We start from the raw sequence: 24,892 nt of genomic DNA on the forward strand, positions 1-24,892 counted from the left end.
TAGGTGTGAGTAACTGTTGCTTGCTTGCTTGCTTGCTTGCATACCGCGTTGAGAGGGAGAGGTCACGTGAATTGTATTTCGTGGCATTTTGCATTTGATTCCGCTTATCAAACGGGCGTGGTAGCGCTTCTTGCCTTTACCGACAGATTACAACGAACTGCTCCTTCTCATATCCTTCTCTCTCATCCTCATATATAGCGACTATCAGAGAGGAACAACAACCAATAGAGAGACCATCCATATCATGTCGAAACACGCACCTCCGCCTGGGACATTCCCAACCATCATTCCACCTCAACATGCCGAATCTAAGCGGGATAGGAAGAGGAGGGAGACCGTAAACAAGATTGAGATGCTCCATGATGAGAGTTGGCGTAATCGCGATGAGTGAGTTGTCCCTCTCGCTGACATTGCCTTGTGTACCATTCCTATACATTCCCTTTTGATGTACGTTTGCTGATGGGGATACGGTGGATCAACAGGAAATTCTCTGCTCTGTACAAAGAGTACCACCTCGAAAACAAATCTGTCAATACCCAACCACCTACGTCTGCGAAATACCTTCTTCGCGTGTATCCAGCTAGCATAGAACGAGATGCGCTCTTAGAAGCCTCAGAAGTAGAATACCAATACAAGTGAGCTACCAACTACTGCATCCTTCTAGGATGGCGACGTCAGGAGCTGATATGTGGAATGGCGTAGAGCGGGTCAGGCGAAGAAGATGTATGAATCTGAGAGGGACTCCATCGAGGCTCAATATTGGGATGCGAGGGATCAAGTGAGACAGAGATTATTAGCCGCTGTGGAAGATAGGAGAAGGCGATTACGAGAAGAGAAGGAAGGTGGTGACGTTGTGACTGGTGCGTGCGATTCCGGCTTTCCTCATACTTTCCTCGTGAAACTGACGTGTATTGTATGGTAGAAACATTACTCGAGGCTCAGATCAGACCACGGCCTACCCGACGTATGCCCTTCCGAAATCGATCATCCTCATTTAACCCATCTCGTGGTGAGACACCGACTACCACCCAGACTGGCGCACCGCAAATCCCCCTCCTACCTCGATCGTCATCGCCCCCCAACGGCGTGAAAACCTCTGACATCCTCTTACACTCAATGATGGCTCCTGCTTTGGCGGTCATTTCCACCGACGACATCATCTCTTCTCAGTCTTCTTCACTTGCCGTCATTCCACCTCCAACAGGTACGCTGAACTACGCCCCTGTCCAAGGGGGAAAACGTGGACCTAGAGGGAAAGGAAATGCAGAACCGGCCAACGGGGATGGGAAGGATCCAATTGCTGCTCCAGGAACAGCTACAGCTTTGGGTATCGCATCGGGACAATTACCAGGCCCCGGTAACAATAGGTCAAGAGGTGTTGGCGGAACTCAAAATCAAGCGTTGACTTTGGGCAGAAGTTTAGCAGATCTAGCAAAGATGACACAGGCCAATCAGTTGGAGATTGACAGTGATTGGGCGAGAATGCAAGGGACCCAAGGCAGAGGGAGAAGAACAAGGGGTGATTAGTGTGTATGAGACTAGGCGATGCGAGTGAGAGAAGTATAGTGTAGCTGTTTGTCATTTAGACGTAATCTGTATGTATTGTTGTTTCCGTTCCTGGTTGAACAATCTCATTCCTATAAGGATTCGCAGTCTCGTGGTAAGAATCCAGTCAGCATCATTGCATACATTATAGGTCGTGAAGAGATTTTTACATTCTTTCCCGATTGTGAGATTCTTAATCGTCGTCCGAATCATCCGAGTTGAGTTCGAGATGGAACACGGCATTCGGATCGTATCTTCTCCCTGGTTCTTCATGCTGAACCGCCTCTTCTCTTCTTTCTTCTCTCGGTTGGGCTACAGCGGTTTCTACTCGGGTGGGAAGGGGAAAATATATGAACAATCAGCTCCCTGTCCCGGGACAGATGACCAACTGGATCTTCCCTTGCTCCCTTGCCGTGTAACAGGGACGGATCGGTACGCAGACTCACCATCGCCAACGACACCCTTTTCACCCATCCCACTCATACTTCCCTCCAACTGGAACAACAAACCCTGTCTCATGCTCATCTCGGTCGGCCATGGAGTATATTGCGCTTTGTCAACAGGTGCGAGGAGGCTCGATACGGGTGCAGAGGAATGGCGTGAGAGCGCTTGAGCGTGCGATAGCAACGTTTTGACGTGTATCGGGGCTGTATACAGCACATCACAAGATCAAAAAAGGCGCTCTGGTGTGACTAAAGCACACGCAAGTCCCACTCACCGCTTTCAGACCTATCAATATCGTTCAGAACTTCACGTCCTTTCTCCACCATCCCTTCCAGCTCTTCTCTTCCCTTCTCTAAACCTTTCACCAAACCCCTCACTCTTCTCTCCAATCTCTCCACTTCGCTTCGTTTGTCCATCAAAGCTCTCCATTCTTCTTGATGAGCATGAGCTTCTCTGACCAGAGCTGAGAGGTCTAGAGTTGATAGTTGCAAAGCTGCATACAGTTGGGATATCTGTGCCGGTATAGGTGAGGTAATGATTGACGATGAACCAGAACTGGACGGAGGAGGAGGTGAAGCGAGAAGGGTGAATAGTTGAGAGATGAGGAGAGACTGCGTGGTTAGGTTTTGAAGAAGAGATAGTCGGATAGGTGGTGAAGTAGGCAGTGGTGGGACTGGGTTGATCATGGCGTCTGATATATCAATGTCGATGGCAGGAAAGAACGGTAGGATTGCAACATCAAAGCGAGATGATATTTATCGTTGATAGCCGAGCGGTAAGTAGCGCGACGAAAGCAAGTGGCAGCGGTAGTCGATTGACTTTGGTACATCTGCCCGCGCTTCATTTTTGGCCAATCATCCCACAGACGGCTATGCATAGTAACGTGTAAGTAGCACCAGACCTTCCCATCTGGCTCATCATGTCTGCGAAAGATCCACAATGCATGACCAGAATGACATCTACAACTGTCAAAATGCCCACCCGCGATCAATCCCACGTGTCCGGTTCGGTGCTCGCCGCAAGCGAAGTGCAGTCGGCACTCGTCACGGCCGATCTCTAAAGATGCTCTTCTGCATCCATTCATCTTGAACAGCTCCTACACTCGAGCTCCCTAATCGATAACGTCTCAATAAGCTGCCGATCACCTGTTGATACTACTTGGTCTTGTGCACACCTCTGTGCCCGCGATGCCCCGACTGGAAACTTCACCTTCATCATCTACGATGGATCTGCCCTTGTCACACAGAGCTCGAACACTGTTCCACCGTCTGAGAGCTCTGCCTAGAGAGACCTTACATCGATATCACAAGCTTGGTCGGAAAGGCAAGGTACGTGCTTGAGTCCGCACGGCGTCCAGTACCATAGAGTATGGGATGTGGACTTGACAGTTCATGATTTCGAAGGATGTTACTGGGTTTGACGCTGACGCTGCGCACGTTCTCTATCATAGGCAACAATATGGTATGTTGACCGCTTGCTCATCGGATTGCTATATATCAAGTGGACAACACCAGTGTGCTAATCTGATCTTTTACGTAGGGTGATCACTGCCGTACACATCTTCTTCCTCGCCTTGATCGTCATCATCACCCCTACTCGGATCGGACATTGGTTCACCTCCTTGGCGCTGAAAATAAAAGGCATGGGATGGAAGGGTGTTCTTCTATGTATGCTGTTCAATAGTAAGTCACGCTTCCGTTCTTGTAGTTACAGGCCGAGCTGATCGTTAGTCATGGTAAAACAGTACTGAGCTCCCATCCACCCTTGTTTGGATTCGTGGGATCTCTCACCCTCATTGGATTTACGTATGGGGTCTGGCCGGGGTTTCTCATCGCTTTCATCGGGTCAATGGCAGGCGCAGGTATCGCTTTTTTATCCGTCAGAGTGAGTCACCTTCTATTGCTTACTTCCCTTCGTGAATTGTGTATTTATACAGTGAGCTATGTAGGCATTCTTCCTTGGCTTCATCGGCAGGAACGATAAATGGGATGCGTTCGGTCATGTCATGCGAAGCAAAGGTTTACCACTCGTAATCATGATTCGATATTGTCCCATCCCTTGGGCAGTGGGGAATGGTCTCTTCGCCGTGAGTAGACTGTTGGCGCTATAGCAGTGGATATTGGATCTTGTACAGCGGGCTGACACATCTTGGTCATAGTCTATTGAGAGTGTCAAGTTCTGGCAGTTCATGCTGGCAACTCTGTGAGCAAGATCGTTTTACTTGTGATGCTCTCGACTGACAACGCTCGTCCATCAGCTGTATCCAACCCCGACTATTCATCCCTGTCTTCATTGGATCCCGTCTCACATCTCTTGCTTCCGACTCCCCTTCCTCTGATCCACTTCGATTCTGGCTCAACCTGTTCTCCATCGGTCTATCTGGTGCAATCTCAGTCACGACCGGAATCGTCATCTACCGACTGACGTTGGAACAGATGCGAAAGCTCGATAGGGAAGGAGGCTCAGGGCAAGGCTTCGGTGATGGAGAACTCGCTGCGGAGGTCTTGGAACAGGATGCGTTATTGGGTGAATATAACGATTCGGGATCGGATGCGGATGAAGCGGAGATGCTAACGGAGCGAGAAGGAAGAGGAGGGTTGGGTGTCGGACGAGGTGGAGCAAAGTTGGCAAGGAGAACGAGTGGGAGTGACGCAGGAGATATGGCGTAGGCTCCCCCCGCCCTGATTGCTATTTCCGATCGTCATTCAACGGCAAATCATCTCCGACGACTCGCTTAGATTCATGTATTATATGTCTACAATGCATCTCATGTGTATCGCTGTACATAGCGTAACTACTCTGTTGCCACTTCTACTTGGCGTACCAGTCCAAAAACAACAGACCCAAACTCGCCCCAATCAAAAAGATCAGCAAAAACAATCTCCCTTCTTTCCCCCTCTCTCTCGCCTTTTTGAGCTGTTCATTCGCTCTCCCCACATCTGCCACACTACCCACTGCATCCTCATACAGCTGCTCGACGACTTCTGTCTGTTGTGCGAGATGTCTCACTAACTCTGATTGGAGTTGAGAGATCTCCAAAAGGGACGATTCGGCTGAAAGGACTGAAGAGAGTGTCGAAGACATGTGTTCTAATAATGCGTTGTTCTCGGATTCGAAGGCTTGGATTTGTTCTTGTGATAATTGGCTTTCGATCGGTGGTGAATTCGGATCGATGATTCCCATCCCTACATTTCCATCCCCTCCCCTGGTGGAGGCGGTGGTATGATGATCTGGTGATCCTACTATTGGTGAAAAAGCAGGATCGTCGACCGCTACAACCACCCCATCAGGTATCTTTCTACCTTCCGCCCCTTTCGGTATAGGCAGATGGAACGGCTCTCGTCCAGCTGAAGAAGAACCGACCAGTCTGGCCGCTTCATTACTCGCTCCTGCTCCTAGAGTCTTGCTACGTTCTTCCCTCCTTTTCGCTCTTTCCTCTTGCATGTCACCGACGGTACCCGTCAATTTAGCGAGGAAGTCGTTCAAAGTCCACAGAATCGAAGCTCGATGTGCGGTCAACAAAGGTTCGTATGTGTTATTGGGAACAAGAGGTGCTAGTGACGGAAGAAGAGAGAGGAGTGTAGTAGTCGTCTTGGTCTGTTGTAGTGTCGACGTCTTGGATTTGCGTGCTGATCAGATCAAAATCCCGGCCCATTAGCACAAATGTCACTTGGAGTAAAGTTGTCATGTTTCGAACACCGACTCACTCTGCTCCGAAAGCTCTAATGCCCCCACTCGTTCTTTACATCTCCTCAATATCATCCTCGCTCGTAAGTCGATTTCGTCTCTTTCTCTATCGGTGAGGTATTTCACTCTCTCCCACTTCCTCCATTCTTCTACGTCGTCGCCGTCTTCCCCATCACCGACGTTCCTTCGATCAGTATCCCTTGGTGCTCTACGAGATAGGGGAGGAGGCTCGACAGTTGAGAGATACGGTTTTCGAACGGACACGAGAAGATGTTGCAAAGATGACAAGTGCGCGTGCTATGCAGCCAACAACACGAGTCAGCCGATATGACAACCACATGTTCGAGAGAGAGCGAAGTCACTACATACGATCCGGTAAGCCTCCTTGAGGAACTCTTCGTTCGCACGAGACGATTCATCTTTGCCTTTCCCTTTAGCGCTCCTCTCACGACTCGTTGATCGACCACTAGGCGATTTGGACCGAGAAGATTGAGGCAACGACGAGAGTTGAGTCGTAAGGATGGACTGAAAGACCGGAGTCCGATTTACGGATGGCATGGCGAGAAAGATGTATGACCTTTGGGAGAGACCAAGTAGACGCTGATGCGTAGCGTGATGCAACACGTAGCATGCAGAACGAAAGAGGCAGATGTACAGGTAAACAGTAAACGAGTGAATCACCAACTCAAAGTGATCATCTCTCCTTCGCTCGAGCGTCATCAAGCCATGGACGTTGTGGCGTCATCACTTTTTGTTTCTGCTTCAAAAGCTGTATTACTTAGTCGAATGCAAATGTCGAGGGAGAGCTCCAAAGTGCTGACAAGATGACGGTATGCATACATAGGACTCGTGGGATTCGTAAACTAGGACATATAAACGTGAGTGAATAAACATCGCCAAATACATATACAAGGAAGAGTTGTGATATTCAACAATGAAGGCAAAATATAATGACAAAGTAGGAACAATGAAGAGGCAATCTTCACACATTGATGAAATAGGAAACAATGAGGTAACGGATCGGCAATACAAGCAGAGATTTCAGACAACAATCACGAAGAGATTTGGAGAGGTTTGGTTTCGCTGTCAAGCCAAACACAGTGTCTAATTGTGTCCGCAACACCAGAATATTCGATATCGCCTCATGATCTGCAGGTCACACACTTCTCTCCCCGGACTGAATCGATAATCCATTCCGGCATCTGTTCGGCGCTGCAGCTCAACGGGGATTTGACCGTGCCATGAACACTTTTCGTCACTGAATGATAATGGTGAACGAGTCCGGTTGGGACAAGGTCTAGACAGGGAGTCGCCCAGCGAGTTGTCATCAGCTTCTGCGGTCATGCAAGACTAACCTGGATTGGCACAGGATTGCGGAGCAAGAGCAAGCTGGGGTTAGTGGACAACCAGGTGGTGCAGGGGAAGGAGTGCGAGTCTTCCCTACACATTCAGCTGATAGCTTCAGGTGTTGGACTAAGTTGAAACATCTGTCCAGGCAAAGGCCACCACCGAAATCCCCAAAAGTGTTTCGAAAGATCAGATCGATGTTGTCCAAAGAATCGACCAAAAAAAACGATGACAAGCCGTTTGATCATCGTGTATACCCCAAACCATGCATAATAAGTACAGATCATGAGCGAGATTCGTAAGGCCACTACCAATTCTTGAGCATCTCCCTCGACAAAGGTTCCGTCTCCATCTCGTACTCGACATCGACCTTTGGTCTTCTCGCTCCACCCTTCTTGGCTGCTGCTGAACCCTTTGGCGGTGCCTTTCTCTTGACTCCCGCCACGGGTCCTGGAGCTTTCGGTGTCGGTTTGGATGGTTTGGATGGTTTTGCTGATTCGTCACCGTCTTCGTTGTCATCGCCCTCGTCATCCGAAACTTCGAGATCTGATGGGAAGTCTTGTCCTGATCCTTCCTCTTCTTCCAAATCGAATTCGTCAAACTGAGCAATTCCATTAGCACAAGTGTCCAATATCAGTCAATAGCACAATTGAGACTCACCTCGCTTCCGCTATAATCCTCCAAATCTCCCACATCACTCTCATCATCTGTATCCTCAACGTACTCCCTCTCTCCACCTTCCCACTCTTCCTCATCCTCATCGACCAAACTTTCATCATCCTCCATCTCCAATTCCAACTCGTCCTCTTTCCCTTTCCCTTTCGCTCTGTCCATATCCAGAACTTGTTTCCACACATCCTCATTGACGTTGAGCGGGGCGTCACCGTAAGCTTTGGATCGTAGTCGCTCGAGGAGCTCCTTCTCAATGTTCTTCTCGAGATGGGCGGCTGCAAGCGCCTTTCGTTCTCGTGTCGCTTCCCGTCTCTCGAGCTTCTTCTTGATTCCGACCATTTTAGGCCTGATCAAGACGGAACCAGTCAGTCGGTGAACAAAACCACATGTAAATCAAAGAGAGGAATACTCACTGTTGGGTCATGCTCAGTCTCCTCATCTTGATCAGATATTGAGTGATCTTCGTTATTCTCTGCTTGCACTTGTGCGTTATGAAATTCGGCCAATATATCAATTCTTTGTCAATCTACACATGCGGTATACATCAGCATCAACCACGGATATCCTATATCACACACAAGACACACTCACCTGCTCTAGGGCTTTCGCATAGTTGTTTGACAGTTTTATTCTCTCCCACATGTTCGCCGGTGTATGTGCTCGTTCGATGGTCTTCATGTAGAGGTAAAGGACGCCTAGGAGCAGCGGATAGATTCGTCAGCTGTTGTACTGAGTTGCGGTTGCAGGGTAGCACGACTCACCATCCTTCTCTCGGACTGTCGCATATCTCGAGTTGGCCAGAGGACATGACTGTCGTGTACAGAAACCTGTCAAGTTGTATTCGTTCCTGCAGAAATTTTGTGTGGTCGTTCTGGTGAAGCAAAAACAGAAGCAAAAGCGGTATCCGTCAGTCTCCAGCATCTGTGGACTCGTGGTATGATTGCTCGCTCACTTTACTTTGTAAGAGCAGAATCTGTGTACGGAAAGTCAGCATGAAGCTTTGGTCAAAGAGCGGGAGGTAGGTAGACATACTGATGGTTGATAACCGACCAAATGAGCTCGTCCGACTATTTCAAGATAATCACATCAGCGACTGTTCAACCCCCTCCGGATCAGCTAAGCAAACCGTCTCTCACCTGCATGTTGTTTGATGTTGCTCTTCTATATTATGGTGTTGGTGGTCTATACGTATAGTTGTATAAAAATCAAAAGTGTTGATTCAACAGTGGTGGACGTTGTGGTTGACAACTTTGCCGGAAATTATTAAATCGATCGTTATTTTCAATCATTTTATCCCATCAACACCCATTGCCACCCACCTACTCACTCATTCACCTAGCGTTGTTACACGTTCAAGACGTCACTCAACGCATCTATGATACAACTACATCCCTCTCCTCGAGTAGCTTCCCTCCAACACCATCACCGTAATGTCGTCCATCCTGTCGCAACCCACTACAAGCAGAGCAGGTGCCCTTCTAGCCATGTGTGAGCTACCTCACGAGCGTGCGTTACATGACACGAGCTAACGCGTCCCCTCCTTCCTCTTTTCGCAGCTCTCGCTCGCCCCGTCACTCGTATCGCCCTGCCTGCGTATAAAAGCAGAACATTCCACTCTACGCCCACTTCTCGGATCTCGCATTTCGACACCTTTCTGTTCGCCGAGAAGCTTGAGAAGAACGGGATGACGCGAAAGCAGGCAGAAGGTGTGATGAGCGTGTTGGCCGAGGTGGTGGATGAGAGTATAAGAGGGATGGAAACGAGTTTGGTCAGCAAGGCCGACCAGGAGAAGGTGAGTGGGGGTTTGACAAGATCCAGACGAGAAAGTACGGCCAACGGAACTGAACGTTGAGCTGACATGATCCCCGTCGTTTTGTTGCATAGCAACGATACACCGAGAAAGTCGACTTCGCGCGACTCAAATCCGAGCTCCAACTGCATGAGAAGAACGACCTCACACTGATGAAAGCCGAGAACGACCGATTAATGGCCGATGTCGAGAAACTCAAACAGCGTCTGAGAGAAGAAGTCACCCGTACTCAGGCCGGAGTGAGATTAGATCTCAATCTCGAAAAGGGGAGGATAAGGGATGAATCGAGTCAGCAGGAATTGAAGATTAAAGAGGTCGATACGAGGATCGAGAGTGAGATCGCGGGATTGAGAACACAGATTGAACAAGCCAAATTCAGTATATTGCAATATCTCGTCGGTGTTGCTACTGGTTCAGGAGCCTTGTTGGTGAGTACTTGTCGAACAGTTTCAATGACATGACTCGGAGTCAGAATGCTGATGACCGTTTGCTTCAACTTAGCTCGCTTACATGAGAATGATGGTGAGTCTCACTGTTTCATGGTCTCCCTTGACCGCTGACATCTATCCGCTCGCAGAGATGATCGACTCATACGTATCCACCATTTCAAATGGACATGTCAACCAAGTATCAAAACAACACATTGCAATATGCATCATATCACACCCCAGCATTGTCCTGTTAGCCACCATTAGGCCATTATCTAGGTAGTAGTACAAGTTACGACCGAAACCGAAACGACAGTCAAACACAGTCCTCGCAAACTCAATTCTTCAGCCTCCCTCTCTCGTCCATCATGCTACTTAACACCTTGTCCTTCTCGGCCCAAGCCTGCTCGCACCAATGCTGTAGCTCCTCCTTACCTTCTGGTAGATCGGCGAGAGGAATCCTAAGAAACGTACATTCAGGTCAGCTTAACGAGTTTGAGACTATCCTGCTGAAGCCAATCTCACCTTCTGACGTGTATGCGGAACTTGTATCCTGCTCTTGCGAGTTCCTCACAGGACAACTGCTCAGCCAACGATGGGACTTGATACGGATCGGGATTTGGCGAGGTGTAGAGGAATGTGAGATCATAGAGATAGCGGATGTGCGAATCCCTCAGAGCTACATGCGACTTGGGGTTTCAGCGTACTAGCGGATTTGAAGGTATGGCCCATAAGAAAGCGGACTCACCTCGTACGGTTCTAACAAAACCCTTTGTACGAGGAAAGAGCACATGATCCAATTCCTGTTTCCCATTCGCTTTGGCATATGCTTTGGACTGTGACACCGTCGCACGATTCACTTAGCTGGAGCTGCAAAACGATACGATACATGCTGACTCACCCTGAGAATCTTGTTCGGTGTTCGACGAGTTCCTTCGGGATAGAGAACAATCCAACAATCGTGTTTGTTCTCTTTCACTTGAGCGAATGCTTTTCTGCAGTACCAACGACCATAGCGGTGATCTGATCAGTCTTGCGCATGTGCCATATCTGGCAGTAGAGGTGTACCTCGACTCACTCTATCAATCGTTCGTCGCTTGTCCAATCCCTCGAGACGAGTATCATCCCTACGTACATTCTTCACATCAGCATATCCCCCCGGTACTGTACTGCAAAGACGACAAGCCCAACAGCGAAGTCAGCACCCACCCATAGCCCAGAATGCCCATCCAAAAAGGGGTATTCGCACAATCTCCTTCTTGACAAAATACCGAGATTTGCCCAACATCTTCGCACGAGAAGCGAGATGCTGTACGAGGTAATAGTCCGAGTATCCGATGTGGTTCTGATTTGAGAAAAAAGGTTGGGCGAGTAAGTGAGTGAATGAGTACAGCAAAGGTGGTAGGTACCCACGCAAATGACCAGTGCCGACTCGTCCTGCGGGATCTCATCTCCTGTGACTTGGATAGCATCTAACGCATTCAATCTTCTCTCCCAATGTCTTTGCATATAGCCCCAGAACCACTCCCTGCGGCATGACCATCCATCGTCATCAGCTATGAAGCTCGACACCAACAGATCTTGAACAGATACGAGTAGAATCAACACGAGCTACATGTCCATCACACCGCGGCGAACCGGTGAGAATGCATCGACAAATCCGACTCACCCTGTCCAACATGCCAAATTCCACGAATCCAACTCTGAGACCAACTTGACTCCCAAAGCCAACAACAACGAAATATCCGCCAAGACGATCAATACGATCAGAGCGAGTGTATGTCGTACAAGTAATATGTACGAGTTGAAAGCGGGATGAGAACGCTGTTTCCAAGTCGAGGTCGGAATGGAACGGACTAGCTTGAGAAAGTTGGATCGCATCGCGTCCGGTAGTTACAACGTGAGTTGAATTGAACTAGAACTATTCTATCAAGGTTAGAAAAGGAGCGGATATGAAGTTGGAAGAGCAGATATGGGACGAGATGAGAACGAGAGCGTGTGAACGAGATGTTTAACCTTGAAGCTTGATGTTGATGACTCACTCGAATGTGGCGGTGACAAACTCACAACTGAATTGAATCAAAATAACAACAAATAGCGGTACGAGTAGCAGTTGACGATCGTTGAACTCTCACGTATGTAATCCTTTTCTATCGCAAATCTCAATTGAATTATCACGTAACGACGTGTGTGGTCGTGACGAGAACGATCATAATGCGGACGAAATAATGGCAAGATAGAGTCATGGTGCCAAGTCATTTCATGTTTTGCATACCGTATAAGGACACAAGCAATCCATGCACTGTACGAATAATTGTATAAATCACAACTTTGGGACACAAGGCAAAAAGGCTAAAAAAGGAGAAAATTCGTTTGGGTTTTGATCGCAACATATCAGAGGACTACTGTATTGAACATAGAGGATCGATCATGCTGGGTTGGTTTATTGTAATTTGTATGTATGTATGATTGTTTTGGATCCGATCGCATCGTTGGATGGGTTGGTCATTGCGGTGGTCGTGGAAGAAGCGGGGAATGGGGGACTTCCGGTGCCGATCAAAAGACGTAGTGTCGGGATGGTGATCGATGAGGGGTCGAAGCGAGGGTGAGAGCGTCTTGTCTAGCCTATATCTGCAGCGCAGGCATGGGCACAATACCCTGCGACGCGGCCACACCGCCTGCTCTTCTCTTCTTCTTCCTCTCTCTTCTCTCTTCCCCTACAACTGGCGCCAATACCGGACTTATCAACATCCTCCCACCCATCGCGCCCATCGGTCCCACCAGCGTATCTTCCAAAGCCCCTCTCATCCCCAATCCACCCGCGTTATTGCTAGGCGAGGTAAATCCTACTCCCATGGCTCCGGGAACTTCTTCTCTTGCTCCAACACCACCACCACCGAAATTTCTTCTGAGATAAGTGGATACTCCCACTCTATCGAATCTAATCATATGTCGAAGATGTTCCGCATCCGCATCCGTCTCTGCTCCATTCTCCTGCTCCGCTTCAAGCTCATGCATCAACACCGATGTCTCCAACATGTCTTCCAAGCTGAAGGCGTCGGAATCGGTTGGTGTAGTCTCCCTGTCGTGCGGATCGACAAGCGGTTCGGCCGCGCGTCGAGCAGCAACATATCTAGGATGCCCGGGGATAGAAGAATATCTCGCACGTTTTCCAAGACCAAATACAGCATGCGTTGGGGCGGGCGAGAATGGGTCGGCAGGGATCTTCCGTTTCTTCTCGTCGTGAGAGTGCTTCGTACTGGCAACAGAAGCGGCGTCTCGTCCTCGACGTGATCGTCGCCGATGGGTAAATGGCGATTTCGTAGCGGTGCCAGAACCGTCAATGACAGCATGTTGAGCTGGATCGTCGGTGATAGGATGGAATGTTCCCATCACCGGTACAGGTGGAGCGGCTGCTGGTGCTGGTGTCTGAGGAAGCGTGACAGAAGGACCTGGAGCTGGTCCGGTTGAGGAGGATGTCGATAATGCTGGAGTGTGTACATCCATCCCGGCAGCGTCTGTAACGACTATTGAGGGACCGGAGAGTTCAGGTAGTAACGAAACTTCCCCAGCTTCGACAGCCATTCGAAGAACCGCTTCCGCCATTTGCTGCTCCATCAAGTCATTAAGCGCCGGACTGTCCAGCATGGGCATGTCCTCCTCTGCCATCGAATCAGTCGTGTCGCCACCGCCGTCTTCATCGCTCATCCCGCTCCAGTAAGAGGACGAGTCGCTGTCGAACTCGTGATCTGCCGCATCAGGATCAATGAGAAGACCAGGTTGTTCATTCCCAGACAACGTGGTACTTCCGCTGACAGAACCGTTCGTTCTTGAGCCTCGGTCGCCACGATGCCGTGATCTAGATCGTTCTTGTCTTGGTTGTACGAGCACGAATTGTCCGTCCCAGTTCTCCATGAGGACGAGCCCTGGGTCTGCAGCATTTCCATTATCCTCTTCTTCGATAGGGAAGAGGGAAGCACTGGGGATGGGGAAACCAAACTCGTCCAATCCGTCGTCCGAGCTCGAGGAGAAGTCGGAATCAGACAGTGTCTCGTCCGAGTCGATACCGTCGGCGGAGGATTGCGATTGCTGGTCAATCTCAGATCCGGAAAGTTGGTTGATGAACAGTTGCTGAGGAAGACGTCAGCTGGCTGCGCTGACGTCCAGCGTTGCCGAACTCACCTCTTCCTCGTCCTCCTCGCTTTCGTCTTGCTCATCCCAGAACGCCATCGCTTGTCTTTCCAAATCGCCATCTGGCCCCGCACCATATGCCAAATCCTCAATTTCGTGTCCAGCGAACGCTTCAGGTAAACCAGCGATGATATCGTCTTCTGTCAAATTGCCGAGATCAGACTCGTCATCGCCAAAGGAGGAAGTAGCGTCGTCGTTGGGTGGTGCGACAACACTGAGGCTGGATGAGCTTGGCGCTTGGGTCTGCAACATGATCATTGGGTTAGCATCACTCCAACGCATGATGAGAGGTAGTCCGCACTCACGATAGCACCGAAAGTATCGTCCATACTGAACTTTGCATCTCTCGCTCTTCTTCTCTCGACCTCTTCCAACTTGATCGCTCTCTTCTTCTCTCGTCCTGCAGGTCCCGTCGTAGTTTTTGATGAGCTCGCGATAGGAGCACTAATGGTGCTGGTCGTAGGATGGCTCTTCTTCTTCTTGCCATCATTCTTCGGTATTGTTTTGGACTTGACCGCGCTCCCGGTCCCTCCTCCCACTGTCGTCGATTTTGTATTCTTCTTCTTCTCCGTGCTCTTTCGGATTGGTGTGATCTCCCTAGCAAAGTTGTTTTGTGTAGGCGTATTTCGACCTTTATGTACACCTTTTCTTGGCGTGATCAATTCTTCGTTGAAATCCGCATCCCCATCATCATCGTCTTCCGCCTCTTCTGGTCCATCATCATCATCGTCAATATCATCGTCGTCGTCATCGTCGTCGTCGGGAGGAGTGAGGTCTGAGCTGGATCCTTCGTCGGAAGACGCAGGTAATCGTCTTTGATTGCTGGCTTTGGTTCTTGGTCGTTTTGATTTAGAGGCGGAGGGGGAGGAAGGGGATCCAGTTCGGATGTTGAGTTTCAGTCGGGGCAAAGAAGGGTGGTTGAAGGATGGTGAGGGGTGGACGGATGATGTGGGAGAGGTGGCGGTGGCTGCGATTTGGTGTGTCAGTTGTCAATCCAACTTGACTCAAAAACCTTCCGTAAAGCACGCTCCAACGTGAACGGCCTTGAGAGCACCGAGCGGCCGGATGTCCTGCAACTACTTCCATGCCAACACAGCACGATCCTCCCCTTCCCAGCATTGAAGTATGAGATACTCACGTTTGGACCCTCCCCCACCTCCTGTTCTGTTCTTATGATTGCTCCCTGTAGGCATACTCAAGCGACTGTCCCACTTGGAGCTGCTCTACCGAAAGACGGAGTGGTTGGTATCTTGTAATGGTTCTGATCAATCAAGAACGACTGTAACAGTTCCTTGTTATGACTTTTCGTAGGTGAGGTTCTACTGTTCGGGGCGTTGTTGTTGTTGACGGTGACTTCTTTGGTGTATGTGATAACTGGGTATGAAGGGAGAAGGAAAGTAGGTTTGAGCTGTACAAACATTGATTGGTATGGGTAGTTGTTGTTGTTGTTCGAGCGCAAGCAGGGCAAGCTGATTTGTCTTGATCGACCTAATCAAGAGACTAGATAGTGGACAGGCCACAAGATATGGTGATTGTAAGGTAACGCAGAGCTGATGATGGTAACAATGAGAGAGGATAAATGAATTGCACCATACGATACAAATAGAGTAAAGGTGATCTCAAAGTTGAAAGAATTATTTAAACGCTAAGGGTCTTTTGCTGCCGTACAGTGGTGTTAGTTCCACTTGCGGCAATTCCCATACTAATCCTTACGCACACGAGCTCCGGCTCCGGCGGTGATTCCCACTACAATCCATGATCCACCTGGTTGCTTCACCGTCATACATGGGACAACAAAACACTAGCGAGTTCCGGTGACAAGCGTTATACCTCGCTAGGTTGTTTATGTACAGTATCCTGGGTGAGTCCTGACGACAATGGAGCAGGTCATGACGCTAGCACCTTATCTTACCGAATCTGTCATTCGCACACCATATCATCCCACACCGTACGTCGAATGTCGAAATCACAGCAACCGGGGAGAGCATACAGCACGCCATTGTTACAACGCAGCATTGCCCTGTACTCGAAACATCTTGAAATGTCCATTCATAAGAGTCATGAGGGATTACGTTCCGATGTCACAAACAGAATGAAGAAGGATATACTGTAATATGAGGATGACTAATGTAAGGAATGGCGAATGAAACGAAACAAGGCTACCCGAAACTCGTACGATCAACTCGCACCCCAACACCCATCCCTGCATAACCTAATGTTTCAAACTTAAGCAGCCAAAGCCATACCAGCCGCAACAGCTCCCAAGGCGAAAAGACCAGGAACGACATTGCCGAACTGGACTCGTTGGCCAGCGCTGCTGGCGGCTGAAGAACTGCTGGCGGCGCCGGCGGTAGTACCAGAGCCTGCACCAGAAGCGCCAGAGCCGGAAGCAGCAGCACCACCAGAAGTGGGGGAAGCTGAGGTGGGGGTAACAACAGCTCCGGTAGCTGTACCAATTGAGGGTTGGAAGAAGGTACCGGAAGGTGCTGAAGAGATGACAGTGGCGGTAGAGTTCGAAGAGGTCTCAATGTAAGCCTCAGATACTGTCATTTCGAGCGTCGTCAGCGATCTGCCCATATGTATACGAGCATCACAGTGCACTCACAAGGTCGGCCCAAACAGTCGATGATAGACTTGAGCTGGAACTTGCCGCTGGCAATAGCTTGAGGCAAGACGTAACCGACGGCAAGGTCAACAGTCTGCTGGTAGATGTCGTGGGCGAGGACGATGAAACCGGTGTCAAGAGCAGGAACATATTGATTCAAGATCTGCTCGAAAGTCTCGTAGGAAGAAGCACCAGTGGCGGTACCTCCGGAGATGTGCCAGTCGTTCTATTCAGACGTCAGCGTGGGTAGCTTGGAAGGAGGAAAAAATCACTCACAGTGTCAAAGTTGGTGTCAGTGCCGTTGGCCTTGTAAGAGGTCCAGATGATAGGAGTGAGACCCATCTGAGCGGCAACAGCTCGCACACGATCATCGATATCACCGTAAGGTGGTCGGAAAGTGTTAGGAGTGACACCGGTGACATCCTTAATGACCTTCATGGTCCATCCGAGTTCGGCAACGATCTGCTCGTTGGACAAGGTGGTAAGAGCGGCGTGAGACCAGGTGTGGACGGAAAGCTGGTGACCAGCCATGTACTCGGTCTGGACAATCTCGGGTCGGGAAAGAACTCGGGAACCAACGAGGAAGAAAGTGGTCTTGACGTTGACTTCAGCAAGATAATCGATCAAGAGGGGAGTGTAAGGGGAAGGTCCGTCGTCGTACGAGAGACCCCAAGTGAACTTGTCGGGACACTCAGTGATGTCGGTCTCACGAGTACATCCACCGCAAGTCCACCAACATCGACCATCAGAGATGGCTCCGGGGTCGGTGGAACAATCACCGGTGGTGATGTTGTAGCCAGGAATCTTGGTCATGTCCATCTGCAAACGATTCAATCAGTCCGATCACATACAGCTACTTCAACCATACTCACCTTGGAGAGCCATCCTTGCACCTCGGTAGAGTTGATAGGGGGAGTAACATCCAAAGCCGGGTAGTTGGCGATGGTAAGAGCGGAAGTGGGGAGAGGGGGAGCACCGGAAACGGCAGTAGCGGCGGCACCGGCAGTGTAGGTGGACACGAGAGCGACGGTGCTATCTATGGCGGCGCCGGATGTAAGAGCGCTCAAGGGACTGTAGTGGAAGGTCCAAGTGTCAGCATAAAGTGGCCAATCGGAAACAAAGCGCGAGTGTCGGCCGGGTGACACGGATCCTTATGCAAATAGGCCGACAAAGGAGGATCGTGCAACGGTGGAAAGAATTGACTTACGGGATAGCGTAACCAGAGGGACCGGTCGAGTTGGCAGTGATTGTCAACACGGCGGAATCGACGCTGGTGGTAGCGGATTGAGCCAACGCGCCAGAAAGGAGCGAGAGAACAAGGGCGGTAGTGGCGAAGGCGGACATGTCGATGATGTTCGTCTTTGTCTTGTTGTGGAGTAGGGGGAAAAGGTGCTGAAGAGCTGTCTATGTATGTCTGATGCGATGCGATACGAAGCGGCAAATGATCCGATCACTAAAATGCGTGCGTGTGTCTTTGACGGACTGAATTAAACGCGTTAAACCGGAAACTGCGAGATCGTAGTCGTGCGATGCGAGAGGGAGAGTATTTAATACGGAATGTGTGATTAATCAAACTACACTATCGTCAACAAAAAGGAGGATGATGAACAAGTCGTGCAAGAATGAAAGTGAAAGGAAGGTTTGGGATATGAAGATGTTAAAAGCGAAAGAGAGAGAGAGGTTGAAAGTGAAAGAGGAATCAAAAGAGGTTCGGGCCCAGCAGGGAGGGGAATGGTGCGTTGCTTCTAAACAAAACACGTTGAGGATGTAAAAACGTAATCAATCAATAATGCGTTCACCGTGAAAAGTCAAAGGGACAAGCAGGAAAAGAGAACAAAGCGGTGCTGTGCACTACGGTGGAGATTAGTAGTTAGTCTGTTCTATTTACTGCAGGATCAGTTCATAAATACACGTAGAGGTACGTACATCACGTACAAACACCACAACACCACAACAACAAAAACAACTTGCCGTGGCCGTTTCAAAAACGCGCTTGGTAAAAGGTATCGGGGGGGATCAAAGCTCAAGCGTGAAACTAAACATCTTGGCTAAAAATCCTGAATTCCTCGCAGCAGTGGTGATGCGCGGATGATTACCCTTACCCTGGATCCAGGAGTAATTTACGAGGGGCGTTGTTTGGGGTAATCCAAGCGTTCTTGCGCGGCGGTCCGAGTGAGAATAATTCGAGTACTGTAATCACGAGTTCAGAGCTGTGATGCAGATGCATAGATGCTTGGTACTATGGAAATCGCTTGTATGATGAAGGAGGATGTTCCGCATGATGCATGTCTCTTCAGAGAAATAAGGGAAAAAGAGAGCGAGCGTATGTATGTGCGAGGTTATCTCCACGATGCCACCCCTGTCGCGTCTACGGTGCATGCGCCAATAGCTCTTTACCTTTCCACCACTGTTCCGTCTACGTGGATACCCTTACTTATTCCCACATTCTACTGGAACGCAACGTCCGTCTTGGCTCTTGGCAACAATATAAACAACTTGTATCAGTACAATAATGCGATGCAGCACATCAAGTATGACATGTCGTTATGCTTCCGGTACGTTTCCCGTTGTGCAAACACGCCACCAGCTTCTTTTCGGTCCGGTACAGAATCGGACGATGTTTCTCCCTTCTGTGCATCGTTAGATATGTCTCTGGTCGGGATGATGATTTAACAGTGTTATGTTTATTCGGAGAGAGCTGAAATATCATGCACGCGTCGTGAATGTGAACGCTTGTTGTCTCTGTGCTTTCATCGACGACAGAGAAGAATGGCACGAGATGCTTTAGATAATCCAAGAAAGCTATTGCACTGGTCTGCAGGAACATGTCTAAATTGACCAGTCGTTACATGACAGCTCGTATGCATGCTGCAGTATGAACCGCATTGCGTTTAAGAGGATGACTGTATTAGCGACGTGAGAACGCGTCAAACACAGAAACCGAATCTGTCGGACATAAGCATATCACCGATGCTGGTGCCACACCGCCGAAATCCTTCTCATACACACGTCAATTACCGAATTTCGCCGACTGCCAATTCTCACTTTCCCTTAGCACTTTCTACGATACACTCCACTGTAGCACTAACGCTGCACTCACTGTCTGACACTCACTCACACACTCACACTGGGTTGGCACACTGTCCACACGGCTCACTCACACTCACACTCACACTCACTCACTCACTGGTACCAATTCGAGGTTTTGTCAAATCCTCAACATATAACCTTTCCTTCTCTCCAACCTTCAACAAAACGAACGGGACGTCAAGATGGCCGCTACTCGGTGAGTGATTGTGCTGTACGACGTACCACTGGGAGGATACGAGAGTGGTGAAGAATTAGGACGACAAGGAGATATGTGGGATGCATGCGAGAGATTTAGGAGGGATTGAGTGTTGGGGGATGGACAGTGGACGGATCATGGTGGTCAATGTTCAAAGAACGTTTTGCTGATTGTATTGCTCGTCTTGTTCTGCTCTTCCTTTCCCTTTTGCCATCATCGTCAACCATCGCACTCTATACGACTTACAATTCCATCAAATCATATCTATTCTGGTCATATCCCCACCTCACCTCACTCGCTCCGCTCGTACGGCTCGATCCAACAGACTCTACACCAAAGGCCGAATCCTCGGACACAAGCGCGGAAAGCGAAACTCTCGACCTAACCAGTCATTGGTCCAGATCGAGGGTGTCGACTCCAAGGAGGCTGCCAGGCATTACTTGGGAAAGGTGAGCGGGGTTTCGTGTTGCCGTGTGGGACTGGGTATGGGCATGGGTATTGGGTTGTCATGTGGGGACAGGTTGGAGTGGATTTAGGTGGTTGATTGAGAGGAAATGATAGGCTGGAGGAGTTTGTGATGAGAGCAAACGGAGTCTTTCTCGAGAGGTCATGTGGCTGGATATGGAGAAGGCGGAGTCATGGATGAGGAGCGAGAACCCGTACCCATACCCATCCATTCCATTGGCCCAAATCTGTAATTTCGCAATATTCGAATAAATGCTGATTCTCTACCCTTCACCCCTCAGCGAGTTGCCTACGTTTACAAGGCCAAGCGAGAGATCAACGGTAGCAAGGTCCGAGTGATCTGGGGCCGAATCTCTCGACCTCACGGTAACTCTGGTGCTGCCAAGGCCAAGTTCAGAACCAACCTCCCCGCCAAAGTGTTCGGTGCTTCCGTCCGAATCGTGAGTTGACGTTCTATCACTTCTACTTGTGTTGTCTACACGCAAGCACATGTGCACTTGTACCAGAATGCTAATGTTTTATCGTTTTCTGCGTTCGTCCCGTAGATGCTCTTCCCCTCTACCATCTAAAAACCTCTTCTACACACTCCATCACCAACACCCCTTCTTAACGCATACAAAACCCACAAACCCGAGATTGATACGATTATGATGTACCATTCCGGGAGATGCAGACAGATTAGCTAAAACATGTGGTTGTGGGTCGGGTTGCACTGTTGCACTTGGCTGTCGCGAGAGGACTGTTGTCTGAGGGACTGGCTGATGGTGGCATTGGCGTGTGAAGGTGTTGCTGGTCAAATCAATTGTCGCACTTGCGGAGTGCCAAATGGGTTACTCACTAATGCAAACGCAGTTGCAGCAATTTCTGTTGACAAGTCCTTCGTCGCATCTCACACGAACGACTATCACCATCAAGCTCTGGGAGATCTCCTACTTCATCTCTATGTGGAACATGATCACGAACGCAGCGGCATTACAACAGTTCATTTAATCCTGTGCACCGTACACATCATGGGCTAGCCTAATAGACAATCTAATCTACGCATCCCCGTTCGCCTTCTTCTTCTTCTTGTCCGCCTTTTTCTGAGCTTTGATCAACCGTTCTCTCTCATCTAGCGAGATGGCTTTTGTCTGTGTATTCTCAACTTTGATCTTCTTGTTCCCACTCCCACTCGTACTCCCACCGGGCGTATTGCTTTGAGCTTGAACAGATTCGTTCTCACTAGGAGAAGGTCGTTTCTTCTTTGTCTTTGATGTTGGCGTAGAACTTCCAGTCTGCAATAGAGGTTCGGATCTCGGTGCTGGGGTATTGTTACCTTCGATAACCGGTTGTCGATTGGACGTGATGGTCTGTCTCATCTTCTCTGCCATTGATATTCTAGGTTGTGCGCTAGACGCTGAGGGTTGAGCTTGTTGAGGTCTCTTGGTGAATTTGGATCGGGCAGATTGTTCGTTCTGCCTTGGAGTCGGAGTAGATTTGGACTGTGATTGTGGTGGTGGAGATAATTGTGGTCTTTGGAATGTACGATCTTGTCTTGAAGATGAGGGAGTATGCACTTGTTCGGTCTACAGGGAACGATGATTAGCATTAGTATATCGAACTAGCGAATTCGGCAGCGTTGTACAAGATGTAGTGTGGTCGTTCGAGGAAGATGAACAAGCTCTCTGATCATACTTGCACGTCGTACAGAAGGGCCGTCGTTGCTGTAGATGGTGACGAAGAATGTAACCCACCTTGACCCTCTCCTTTCCTTTCTCCTTCTTCACTCTCACCTCCTGCTCCTCCCCCTCGTCCATCTCTTCATCATCATCCTCATTCTCCTCGGCCTCGACCTCTTTCTTCCCAAATCCACCGAAAGTCATCCTACCGCCCCCACCACTCGCTTCGACCTTCTCTTCATTTCTCGCTTGCGAGCGCGTTTGCGTTTGAGTCAAGAATGGGACATAGCTCGATTCGAATGTCAATTTGGATGATGAGGCGATAGATGATGGCGCACCTCGGGAGGGGATATACCATTTACCTTCTTCTTCACGGGGTATAGGCGCGGCTGAGAGGGTAGATGGTCCAGCATTGGAAATAGTAGAAGTAGGAGTAGGGGTGGTAGGTGTAGGTGTCGCTTGAGCAGCAGGAGCAGTTGACGTATTAGGTGTGGAAGGTGTCGTGGTCGTACCGGAATTACGAGCCAGACCCCGCTGCATAAATTTCAGCGAAAGAGTCGACGAGGAGAGCGACATGGTAGCAAGGGAGTGGCGGTAGACCTCGCACAAAAAGCTCTGATCGAGATAGGATGATTTGACAGAAGGAGAGTGTTTTATGTGATGCAGAAGACGGATTCCAAAATTGTGTATAAATCGGCTGTACTTCGTTCAGGGTCAAGTGGAGGGAACTCAAGTCAAAGGCTCATCATCAATCCTATCTTCTGTTGTACAATACGACTTACAGCAACGTTGATTACCCAAGCATATATATCTGACACGCCTTCGCGACGCTTATATACATAACAGACGTCCACGACGACGTAATCTGATCGAGAATAGAGAACGTCTCATACAAAACGGCCATCATCAATACCATTCGCCATGTCCACCACCAACACCACCACCGCTAGTAACCCATTAACCCGTTCATCGCTCGCTTCCGACTTGTCAGCACTTCGATCTCTCCCCACATCCACACTATCAAACCTTCTCCCGGTACCCAAAACCGATACTGCTATCCAGTCACAAACCTTTCAAGAACGAACTAGACCCATCGACGTGCTTAATGCCTTCTCGCCCAAATCGTCCAACTCTGATCAAAGTCAGACGCTTGTCCGAGCGTATATCTCCGAGATGAAATCTGTCAAGTCTATGCGAGATGGAGAGGAAGGTGAGAGAGTCGGAGAGAGGATTGATAGGCTCAGAGAGAGAGGAGAGGAGATTGTGGGTGTGTTGGGGGAAATCAAGGTGTAGTTTGCACGGTACATGCGTCAGGCCAAGGGGGGAGTGTTTGGTGGAGAGCTGTGACTATAGGTGGATTGCGAGCGTGACGATAGGAGAACACTCCGAGATAAGAGTCAGGCGTAAGAAGGTGAGTCTAGTCCATTGGTAACATGAGAGGCAACATAGCTGATAACCTTGTCTGTCTAGCAAGATTACTATCACTTTCGTCTGGATCTTCAGGTCGATCCCCAGCGACTACATCCACCGAGCCCTACTTCATATGTGTAGATAAGCAAAAAGGCAGCTCTATCGTATCAAGGCCGGTCCGCCGATCATGATCTATACTCGCACAATCAGGAACCTAGCGCTGTTCCCGTGTGAACCACTTGGACATGGTAAATAGGAAGACGTAGCAGTAACCTCTTCGGAGTGATGATCCGTGCCTTGCATTGCAGTTTGTAACACCGTCACATATGTAAACGATGCATCTCATCCCATCCACGAGTTGTACACCCGCTCATCTCTTCCCCTTCTTCTTCTTCTTCCCACCTGCACCACCTCCTGTCTTCCCAGCCGGTGTCCCCGTCCCCGTAACAGCCGCACCCGCACCGCTTCCCGCTCCTTCCTCCGGAGCAGGTGTTCCTCCTCTTTCTGGTGTATCGATGGCCAAAGACTGAGCTGCGGTAGTCGTAGGTGGGGGTGCTATTCGTGTTCGATTTGACATCTTGGTCAAGAGACGGAGGTTGAGGGATTCGAATCGGTTCAGGATGATAGAAGAGAAAGTCTTGTATTTGATGCACTGTTGACGGAAAGACACTGGTCAGCAATGTGTAGCTTCTTTGAATGTCGTTGTCGTACAGGAACATGAAAGGAGAGAGTTCGAGAAAGAAGAGAGAGAGACGCAGGGTTGTGGTGGAAGATCTGTAGATGAAAAGCTCAAAGAGCGACCTGAGTTGGAGACTCACCTTGACATCGTCCGTAAGTTTCAAAACAAGATGACCCGTCTTGGCCACGAACTTTACACTATATCGAACCTACGCAGGAAAGGGGTACACACACGTCAGTCAGTAATGTGTCCAAGCACATAGACCCTGGGCATCTCCTCATCTCTGTCCGACCAGTTCACATCGCATGCTCCCTCCATTTTCGTGTACATCGAAAGAGCGAGAGACCTCGTTCGGTAGAAGGAAGAACACCTCGAGCGGAAAGCTCACCTTGTTGGGTGATCGACCATATAGATCTGTCGCAGCCTACATGAATCACATTGTCAGTCAGTCTTGACTACAGTCGTAACGCACAAGCTGGGCGCGATACCGAGGAAGCGCAGGGAATACGGAGGAGAACAGCACGTACCGTTTCGAAATCTGTCCAGTTTTTTATGTACACCATCGTGAGGCGCTGTTTTGTTTCTTTGCTATCGCTGTACTTGACAACTGAAGGTTATCTGTTTCTGTCAAGCTAGTCGTGAGGAGTGTCAAACGACAATGTATT

At 49.4% G+C, this 24,892-nt stretch overlaps 13 protein-coding genes across 13 annotated transcripts; 5 read left to right on the plus strand and 8 right to left on the minus strand.

Annotated features, from left to right (window-relative positions):
* Window positions 1–244: 244 nt before the first annotated feature.
* On the plus strand, window positions 245–1,527 carry CI109_105771 (uncharacterized protein; the record flags this gene model as incomplete). Its single annotated transcript, XM_032004275.1, has 4 exons — window positions 245–387; window positions 483–635; window positions 703–860; window positions 923–1,527. The coding sequence occupies 4 exons, from the start codon at window positions 245–247 to the stop codon at window positions 1,525–1,527; spliced, it is 1,059 nt and encodes a 352-aa protein (XP_031861506.1).
* A 211-nt stretch (window positions 1,528–1,738) lies between these two features.
* CI109_105772 (uncharacterized protein) lies at window positions 1,739–2,675 on the minus strand (the record flags this gene model as incomplete). The annotated part of the gene is made up of 3 exons (XM_032004276.1): window positions 1,739–1,869; window positions 1,992–2,192; window positions 2,264–2,675. 3 exons carry the CDS (start codon window positions 2,673–2,675, stop codon window positions 1,739–1,741), a joined length of 744 nt encoding a protein of 247 aa, XP_031861507.1.
* Window positions 2,676–3,176: 501 nt separating this feature from the next.
* CI109_105773 (uncharacterized protein) lies at window positions 3,177–4,658 on the plus strand (the record flags this gene model as incomplete). Its single annotated transcript, XM_032004277.1, has 7 exons — window positions 3,177–3,317; window positions 3,440–3,450; window positions 3,529–3,671; window positions 3,734–3,873; window positions 3,938–4,075; window positions 4,148–4,191; window positions 4,247–4,658. The coding sequence occupies 7 exons, from the start codon at window positions 3,177–3,179 to the stop codon at window positions 4,656–4,658; spliced, it is 1,029 nt and encodes a 342-aa protein (XP_031861508.1).
* Window positions 4,659–4,800: 142 nt separating this feature from the next.
* Window positions 4,801–6,234, minus strand: CI109_105774 (uncharacterized protein; the record flags this gene model as incomplete). The annotated part of the gene is made up of 3 exons (XM_032004278.1): window positions 4,801–5,618; window positions 5,697–5,973; window positions 6,046–6,234. 3 exons carry the CDS (start codon window positions 6,232–6,234, stop codon window positions 4,801–4,803), a joined length of 1,284 nt encoding a protein of 427 aa, XP_031861509.1.
* A 1,096-nt stretch (window positions 6,235–7,330) lies between these two features.
* Window positions 7,331–8,837, minus strand: CI109_105775 (uncharacterized protein; the record flags this gene model as incomplete). Its single annotated transcript, XM_032004279.1, has 8 exons — window positions 7,331–7,624; window positions 7,684–8,041; window positions 8,109–8,221; window positions 8,287–8,390; window positions 8,457–8,566; window positions 8,648–8,668; window positions 8,728–8,762; window positions 8,832–8,837. 8 exons carry the CDS (start codon window positions 8,835–8,837, stop codon window positions 7,331–7,333), a joined length of 1,041 nt encoding a protein of 346 aa, XP_031861510.1.
* A 288-nt stretch (window positions 8,838–9,125) lies between these two features.
* On the plus strand, window positions 9,126–10,088 carry CI109_105776 (uncharacterized protein; the record flags this gene model as incomplete). Its single annotated transcript, XM_032004280.1, has 5 exons — window positions 9,126–9,183; window positions 9,252–9,487; window positions 9,580–9,933; window positions 10,007–10,027; window positions 10,083–10,088. The coding sequence occupies 5 exons, from the start codon at window positions 9,126–9,128 to the stop codon at window positions 10,086–10,088; spliced, it is 675 nt and encodes a 224-aa protein (XP_031861511.1).
* A 182-nt stretch (window positions 10,089–10,270) lies between these two features.
* CI109_105777 (uncharacterized protein) lies at window positions 10,271–11,814 on the minus strand (the record flags this gene model as incomplete). The annotated part of the gene is made up of 8 exons (XM_032004281.1): window positions 10,271–10,394; window positions 10,459–10,612; window positions 10,682–10,769; window positions 10,835–10,928; window positions 11,012–11,060; window positions 11,143–11,278; window positions 11,347–11,461; window positions 11,603–11,814. 8 exons carry the CDS (start codon window positions 11,812–11,814, stop codon window positions 10,271–10,273), a joined length of 972 nt encoding a protein of 323 aa, XP_031861512.1.
* A 744-nt stretch (window positions 11,815–12,558) lies between these two features.
* Window positions 12,559–15,317, minus strand: CI109_105778 (uncharacterized protein; the record flags this gene model as incomplete). The annotated part of the gene is made up of 4 exons (XM_032004282.1): window positions 12,559–14,064; window positions 14,116–14,367; window positions 14,430–15,091; window positions 15,263–15,317. 4 exons carry the CDS (start codon window positions 15,315–15,317, stop codon window positions 12,559–12,561), a joined length of 2,475 nt encoding a protein of 824 aa, XP_031861513.1.
* Window positions 15,318–16,350: 1,033 nt separating this feature from the next.
* Window positions 16,351–18,073, minus strand: CI109_105779 (uncharacterized protein; the record flags this gene model as incomplete). The annotated part of the gene is made up of 5 exons (XM_032004283.1): window positions 16,351–16,667; window positions 16,730–16,955; window positions 17,006–17,548; window positions 17,602–17,800; window positions 17,937–18,073. The coding sequence occupies 5 exons, from the start codon at window positions 18,071–18,073 to the stop codon at window positions 16,351–16,353; spliced, it is 1,422 nt and encodes a 473-aa protein (XP_031861514.1).
* Window positions 18,074–20,001: 1,928 nt separating this feature from the next.
* On the plus strand, window positions 20,002–21,049 carry CI109_105780 (60S ribosomal protein eL33; the record flags this gene model as incomplete). Its single annotated transcript, XM_032004284.1, has 4 exons — window positions 20,002–20,015; window positions 20,341–20,464; window positions 20,762–20,920; window positions 21,026–21,049. The coding sequence occupies 4 exons, from the start codon at window positions 20,002–20,004 to the stop codon at window positions 21,047–21,049; spliced, it is 321 nt and encodes a 106-aa protein (XP_031861515.1).
* Window positions 21,050–21,517: 468 nt separating this feature from the next.
* Window positions 21,518–22,714, minus strand: CI109_105781 (uncharacterized protein; the record flags this gene model as incomplete). Its single annotated transcript, XM_032004285.1, has 2 exons — window positions 21,518–22,045; window positions 22,214–22,714. 2 exons carry the CDS (start codon window positions 22,712–22,714, stop codon window positions 21,518–21,520), a joined length of 1,029 nt encoding a protein of 342 aa, XP_031861516.1.
* Window positions 22,715–23,059: 345 nt separating this feature from the next.
* CI109_105782 (uncharacterized protein) lies at window positions 23,060–23,689 on the plus strand (the record flags this gene model as incomplete). Its single annotated transcript, XM_032004286.1, has 3 exons — window positions 23,060–23,405; window positions 23,515–23,549; window positions 23,609–23,689. The coding sequence occupies 3 exons, from the start codon at window positions 23,060–23,062 to the stop codon at window positions 23,687–23,689; spliced, it is 462 nt and encodes a 153-aa protein (XP_031861517.1).
* A 229-nt stretch (window positions 23,690–23,918) lies between these two features.
* On the minus strand, window positions 23,919–24,790 carry CI109_105783 (uncharacterized protein; the record flags this gene model as incomplete). Its single annotated transcript, XM_032004287.1, has 4 exons — window positions 23,919–24,200; window positions 24,367–24,435; window positions 24,616–24,651; window positions 24,755–24,790. 4 exons carry the CDS (start codon window positions 24,788–24,790, stop codon window positions 23,919–23,921), a joined length of 423 nt encoding a protein of 140 aa, XP_031861518.1.
* Between the last annotated feature and the right edge of the window lie 102 nt (window positions 24,791–24,892).

Source organism: Kwoniella shandongensis, chromosome 10 (genome assembly GCF_008629635.2).
Source record: "Kwoniella shandongensis chromosome 10, complete sequence".
In the NCBI taxonomy this organism is placed as follows: Eukaryota; Fungi; Basidiomycota; class Tremellomycetes; order Tremellales; family Cryptococcaceae; genus Kwoniella; species Kwoniella shandongensis.